This window comes from Belonocnema kinseyi, chromosome 5 (genome assembly GCF_010883055.1).
Source record: "Belonocnema kinseyi isolate 2016_QV_RU_SX_M_011 chromosome 5, B_treatae_v1, whole genome shotgun sequence".
Lineage (NCBI taxonomy): Eukaryota > Metazoa > Arthropoda > Insecta > Hymenoptera > Cynipidae > Belonocnema > Belonocnema kinseyi.
Window position 1 is genome coordinate 24,275,040 of NC_046661.1, and position 7,942 is coordinate 24,282,981.

General features: G+C 29.3%; 1 protein-coding gene across 1 annotated transcript in view; it reads right to left on the reverse strand.

The window, feature by feature from the left end:
- Positions 1-558: 558 nt before the first annotated feature.
- The window catches only part of LOC117172855 (Bardet-Biedl syndrome 2 protein homolog), a 1,136,351-nt gene continuing 1,128,967 nt past the window's right edge, over positions 559-7,942 (reverse strand). Inside the window, exon 12 of the mRNA XM_033361113.1 lies at positions 559-1,740. Coding sequence (XP_033217004.1) covers positions 1,567-1,740 — 174 coding nt within the window. The 3' untranslated portion in view covers positions 559-1,566. The remainder of the gene's footprint in view (positions 1,741-7,942) is intronic.

Consider the following 7,942-nt stretch of genomic DNA (forward strand, 5'->3'; position numbering starts at 1 on the left):
AAATTGATTTGGTTTATCTTTCAAAAATTTTTGCCGACTAAATTAAATTTAGCCTCAAAATCATAAATTTTTAACTCTCCTATTTCTTGTGCTATTGCTTATTTTTGTTTTGTTCGCTTTGTTACTAATAAATCGATCTTGCTTTTAGGAAGCATTCTAGAGATAATCAAAAATAGTCCAACATCATTAAAGTATTAGAATAATTTACTGTCATTAAATAACAATGTATAAATACAGAAGTATGGTTTTTTGAAATTCAATATTAATATTTAACATATGTGGTAATCCCATAAGAGATGTATAACTTAGATGTAGTAGATCGATCACAAAATTACATGTGCTGATAAATTTTAAGTCTAAGTCAATTTTACATTGATAGCCTTCAAGGATTAATTACAATAACTTGAAACTGCAAGTGTTAAAAACGAAATTTTCTAAATTTAATGATTTAAATCAAGGGATAACAATTTGCAATTCTCAAAAATTTCTGTTTTTAAATTGTACCTATGATATCTTTCAGGGTTCAATTAATTCAAAATGTAAACATGATTAGTTTGATATTTAGAAATTTCAGCAATTTACTGTTTAAAACAATTGAGTATTGGAAATAATTTTTAATTTTGTAAATATGGCAACAAAACCGTTGAAATTGGCAGAATTTATAATTGAAAAAGTTTAGCACTACAATGTTTCAAACTCAACTTTTCACATTGAAAACAATTTCAAATAAAAATTTTTTTAAATACATATAAATTGCGGAATCTAAAATCTCTAAAAAAAGTTCAGAGAAAAATGTGGTTATCTTCATAATTTATATGATCATAATAAGTTTTCAGTATGAATATCGAATTAATTTTAGGTCGTCACTACCTGCATTGCAGTCTTTATGTTTGCTTAGTTTAAGGATTAAAACAAATTCTTAATTTCAGGTTTCATATGCTTATTTTTTCACATCTTCAAATAGTTTCAATTTTAGATTTAAATTTAGTGTTTGTTTTTTTTGTGTCTAACGCGTTTTTGCTGATCGGTAAGAAGAGGTACATCATTAATGCATCTATTCTATCAATGAGGTTATCTCAGTGAGCTTGGAGTTATCTTCCAGACGCCCATTTGAAATGTTCTTATTTTCTAAAAGTGACCATCCGCGAAGAAAGGGATCTAATGCGCTGTAGCTTCATTTTAATAATAATTTTTATTACAACAGAGCTAATAAAAACTGTCGATATGTATAAAAACCTAACAATCGTGTTTTTTCGCATTAGGTCCCTTTATTCGTGGACGGTCACAAGTATCAAATTGACTTTCTAAATATGAACATTTACAACTTTTTAAAATCGTAATGTGAACAATTTAGAATCGGAAACATAACAGTTTTGATAGCTTTAAATGCGAATTAAATAAAATAATTCCTTTAATTCTTGCAATTCCATAAACTCTTATTTTAAGTTTTTCAGTATTTATCCTCCTGTGGAAACTAATCTAAATTTTAAATAATTTTTACAAATATTAGGAGTTAAATTAAAATCAGAAACAAAAACTCTTATCGGAGTAAATGCCTCCTGAATTTTACAAACAAGGTGGTTGTTTATGGCAAAGTGGAACATTCTGGCAACACTTGGCAGCGATTTCGATTAAGATTTCTTTGGTCCAGGGCGATCGAGGAAATCGCTCGTTGATCTCGTTCAACAGTTCGTCCATTTCGGTTCCACTCAGGTCGAATCCAAGGTCATCTCCACTTGCCTGCTTTCACATTTTCCGATTTTGTATCCATCAGTATAAATCTTTGACAGGATTATATGGCACCAAAACAAGTAATTTGTGCATTATGTGTAATAGGGTGGTCCAAAAATGCATGGCAAAATTTTTTCACATGCCTCAAGGCAACGACCCCCTCCCCATTTTATTAGAAATCCAAAAAAAGAAATTCCTTAATTTTTCATTTTTTTATTTTAACAGGTGCCGGTTTTGACTTTAAGTTTCCCATGTAAATGCATAGGGAAAAATCACTTTTTTGAGTTTTTAGAATAATTTTTTAGGGTTTGAAAAAATGTGACGAGAAAGTATGGGGGCCTGTAGAGAATTATCCAGCGAAGAATTTTATCTATCAGGCATATGGGTTTGACACCCCTAACACACCCCTACGAGTACCTGAAAAGTACCCCTAAAACCAAAAACGTCAATTCTTCATCAATTCGACCTTCTGAACACTGTATTCTCGTCTTTTTTTCACTTAAAATTAATAATATTGGTCCAGTGGAATATTTATTATCATTGTTTAATCAAGTTTCAATTATTTAAACTAATGGAATTTGTTTAAATAATTTGTTTTTTAAAATTCGTTATTCCCCCTAAAAATTATTACTATTAGTCTAGTGGAATATTTAATAACATTGGTTCATAATTTTTTATTATTTAAACGAATGGAATTTGTTTTTCAACAATTTTTTTCGAAAATTCTTTTTCTTCAATGGAAATTATTACTATTGGTCCAGTAGAATATTTATTAACATCATTTCATTAATTTTCAATTCTTTAAACAAATGGAATTTTTTCAAATTATTTTTTGTATTGAATATTATTAATATTTTTTCAGTGGTAATGATTGGTATAATTACTGATGAATTAATTATTAATCAGTCATTAATTATTACTGATAAACGTTCCACTAGATCCACAGTAATAATTTTTATTTTAAAAAGTCAAAACGAAATTATTTAAACAAATTCCATCTGTTTAAGTAATTCAAAATGAATAAACTAATGTTATTAAATATTCCACTAGACCTATAATAATATTTTTTGGGGGAAAACGAATTTAAAAAATATATTGAAACAAATATCATTTGTTTAAACAATCGAAAATTAATGAACGAATGTTATTAAATATTCCAATAGACTAATAGTAATAATTTTAAGGAAAAAATAAATAAATTTTCAAAAAAAAATTTCAACAAATTCCATACGTTCAAAAATAAAAAAATTGATTAACCAAAGATAATAAATATTTAACTAGACAAATATTATTCATTTTAATTTAAAAACAAAATAGAATACAGTGTTCAAAATGTTTATTTCATGAGGAATTGACAGTTTTTGTTTTAAGGGTAGTTTTTAGGTACTCTCTAGGGGTGTGTTAGGTGTGTGAAACCGATATGTTTGATACATTAAATTTTTTGTTGGATAATTCTCAACAGGCCCTCATACTTTTCCATAACATTTTTTCAAACCCTAAAAAATTATTCCAAAATCTTAAAAAAGTTTTTTTTTCCTCATGCATTTTACATGGGAATCTTCAGGTCAAAACCGGCACCTGTTAAAATAGAAAAATGAAAAAATAAGGGATTATCTTTTTTCGGATTTGGAATGAAATTGGGCGGATTGTTGACCTCTAAAAAAAGCGATTTTAAGCCGCCCTAATGTGCAAGCTTTACGTATAATTGCGTTAGTCACTACAGTGTTCTCCAAAAGTTATTTCACAAGTTAATTATCCGTTAATCGAGTGACCAAATCACTTTTATCTTCATTTTGCTGCTCCTCATTTTTGAGGCTGCAATTGTGTTTCACTGTGAAGCAAATTTACTTTTAAATTCGATTTTTGAAGGGTAATCGTTCTATATTTTTGTTAATAACCATGTACATATTCATTTAATTTAAATATTTTTTTAACTACTGATTCGTTAGCGAAGGCATTTATAAACACTTTGAAGATTGTACAGTTTTTAGAGAAAAACGAAAATGGACTTTTTTCAAAAAGCGCTCAGATGATGATTTTAACCCATTCACAGTCGCGAAAAAGATATCAGATATCAGATGGGGTCACTAAATCCAAACCTGCAGTTGGGTTTTCAAAATTAAAAATGGCGAATCTAATATTCCGGACATGAAATATTAAAAATATTTGAATCTGGTTAAATTTAACGTTTCGGGGTCATTCATTTCAAGTCTTATGTTGGATTTAAGAAATTCTAAATGGCGGATGCAATATGACGGATATAACATATTAAAAAGGTTCAGACCTAAATAAAATTGATGATACTTGGTTTTTTTGGTCACTGAATCAAAATCTGATGTTGGATTTTCAAAATTCAAGATATCGGATCCAATAGGGAGGACAGAAATTATGAAAAATTTTCAGATATTGATAAAATTAGTGATACTTACGTCGTTAGGGTCGCTGAATCGAAATCCAATGCTTTTTTTCGAAAATTCAAGATAGCGGATTCAATATAGCGGACAAAAATTATCGAACATGTTTAGTACTTGATCAAATTGTTCGTAATTGTGGGCATGAATTATTAAAAATGTTCGGACCATGATAAAATTTATGATACTTAGGTTATTGACATCGTTGAATCGAAATCTGATGTTGGATGTAAGCTGAATGTAAATAACCTCCACGTCCTCTTTTCATGACTCTTGGTTCGGCTGATAGCGTCAATTTATAAAAACTATTCACTGCCTGCCCTCATACTACCATTTTTATAAATTTATTACTTAAATTTTATTTTCCACATTGAAAATATTACCATCAATTTTATCAAAGTCCGAACATTTTTATTAAATCGTATCAAAACGATATTGGTCCTCGAGTCTTCAAGAATATCAAAATTTAATCTTTCTACTTTACAACGAGGTTAGCCAGAACTCAATCGTATCTGAACTCGGAGCCCTACCGGAAATCTATACTAGACGATTTATAGATGATATCGTCTAGGAAGACATCATGTGGAATGGATTCCTTGCTAGATTATAACTAGAGTCAGTGGTCGGCTAATTTTTTGCTCATTTTTTAGGTATAGTCAGGCTTGTTCCGACTTAATTTTTTCTACTGCTTTTCGGTCTATTCATGGACCTCAGTGTGAGTGAGCTTACTCCAGCAGGGATCTGTTTGTCCATTAGCATGTCAAAATAAAGAAATATAAACGATATAAATTTTTGAACTATCGATTCGAAAATAGCATAATCGGCATCTACGAATTTTTTCAATTCCAATTATATATTACTTGTCTCGAAAAGTTAAAAATGTGAAGGAGTTTAATAGCAAGAAACTTCAGCTAATTATTCAATTATTAACATTCTTAATAAGATTTTTAAAAATGATGCTTTTGACTTCCTTTTCCTTAAATATATTTCTTTAAACAGAGATAACAGTTTTCAAGATGATTAAAAAATGTAATCAGTGTATTTTAAAAGATTTTTGTAGGCTGTTAACCATGTTTTATGCTGCCATATATTTATTTTTTATCAACTACATCGTAAAAAAGAATTAGATAAGTATACAGGTGATTGCAAAAAGGTGTAAGATTTAAAGTCCTAGGCATTTTCTATGATCAATAAATTCTTTCTTAAAATACGTCGACTAAGTTTGGAAATTTCGAATAAAAAATCACAAATTTAAGACTAAAAAATAGTTAAATAATATTGAAGATATTTTTTAATTATTTAATATTCACATATATCACTTGTATTGAATTAAACATGACAAAATTATTAAGAAAATCTAATGAACAAGTTTAAATGATGGAAGTTAAAGTGCAATTTAAGTTGTAGCTTATTATGGATTCAGTTTATTACATTTTTGCAAATTCTTGAAAAAAAAACAAGAATCCAACGACCCAATTTGGACCACAATAAACAAACCAACCAAAAACCCTTCCTTCTTTTTTTCGTCTTTTTTATTTTTATTGCATTATAATAGAAGAACCTTGCAAATCAAAATAAAAGTAATATTACGAACGTAATACGGTAGCGACAGGAACCTGAGAATCGAGTGAGGGTCAGTAGGTCAACCTGTTGTAAACACACCTCGAAACACACTAGAAATATCTGTCATAAATACGTTAGAATTAGAGAAAGTGAAAGTAAACAAGATTCATGAACCTCACCGTTTAATTTAATTAATCATATCAGAATAATTTTTGTTTAATTTATCAAAATCGGTTTCTAAATTAATAGATAACTTTTTTCGTTTTTTAATATAAAGCATTTCCATGAATTCTCTCATTACTTTCACCATGCAAAATTTTAACATTACCCCAATCAAACTCATGGTCAACATCAACAAATTCCTTTGTATGTCTGGCAAGAACAGTCTTATAACAGCGTCCAAAATGAACATCATTTCTATGTTCCTCTATCCTAGTATTAAGAATCCTGCCATTCTGTCCCACGTAATTCATCTTCAAGATACTGCAAGTGATCTTGTAGACAACACCACCTTTTTCAAAATTATCTAAAAGATCTTTGAAAAATGTATCCCTGAATCCGTTCTAAATGGTATACTAAGAATAGTATGAGTTTTAAACTTTTTCAATATAAGCTCAATAGTTTTAGAAATTTCACCAACGTTGGAAGAACAAAAGTATTAAATGAAATATATTCCTTTAACTCTTTCTGATTATCTGCGGGCAAAATATTACTCTGTTTGTTTTTGATTTTTTGAATTCTAATTAAAATATGTTTCTCAATTTACTTTTGTGGGTAATGATTTAGATAAAGGATATTCCTAACAATATTACAATTTTCCGCGTGAAATGAAAAATGGGACAAACCTAGAGCTGTACCAACTAAGTTTTTGATTACTGCAATTTGGTTTGAAAAGAATTTCGAAAATTACTTCTAATCTTGTCCCAATTTGATGAGTTTTCTTTACGAATGGAACTCAAATTTCAGAGTCCAAGCACATCTAATGATGAATATTGCAATATTAACCATAAGAAGCACTTGGACTCTCAAATTTTAATTAGAATGAAAATTATGTCGAAGACTTTCAAGATAACCTCGTTGAATCTTATATTATGCAATATGGTGCAAAGTTTAATTTAATGCGATTGAATAACTGTTTCTATTATAACTAAGAATTAAAAAATAATGTCGATCAGAAAATGAACCCCCTGTAATTTCCCGATCAAAGAAAATTCCCGATTTAACAAATATTCTTCCAGTAAATAAAATAACAAGCAATAGCACTGAGTAAACAACGCAAGAGAGGCGTAGCGTGCAAAACGCGTAACATGCGTGTCGCTACGGAAAATGTTCACTTGGTTTTTAAAATAATTTTTAATGAAAATTAGAAGACTTTTTCTGGTGAATCTGTTCTTTTTCAAATTAATTGACTTTTCTTTTAATTTTCAAGCAAATTCCATAGAATCTCTGTAGACTTTTCTCTCTTTCCAGGAGTCATAAAATAGTCACTTAAAATTTAAGAGATTATTTTTTTCCCTGGACATTATTCATAATCAATTTTATATGGACGCATTATTTTCATCTTATTTTGTTCAGATTTGTGCAAACAACTTCAACTCCTAAAAACTAACCCCAGTGAGGCAAAAGACAGTAAGGCCAGCGAAATATTTCGCCCAAAAATGTCAGAAATCAACTTTATATATGCTCAATCTTTTACTCTCAATTTGTTCAAATTTGTGCAACGAACTTCAACTCCTAAAACTTATCCAATGTGAGGCAAACGACATAGCAGGGCTTGCGAAATATTTTGTCAACCAATCCCGAAATTGCCCAAAATGAACTTTATATGGACCATAGATTTTTGTCTTAACCCTTAAACGGCCAAAACGCCACTACCGGTACACTGCTTTTCAACGGCCAATAACTAAGACTATTCGACAATAGAAAAAATTGAGACACATATATTTTTATTGCTTAAGATCTCCTCTTTCCGACGGTGCCAATGAAATTCCTCAAAAAAATTTCTTATTATCCCAAAATGCAGTTTAAACAAAAAAAAACGTGATTTTTCGTGCCTATTTTTTTTTGTGAACCATTTTCCAAAGCTTTTCGAGTCTGTAATTAACCTGGAATCTCACTAACCGGTGGAGTAAATATCTAAACTTTGAGAATTCATGGTTTAAAGATCGATTTTTCGTTTTAGTATTTTCAAAATGGCGTCTTAATGGCAAAATTTTTGTGAAAACATTCATGAATTT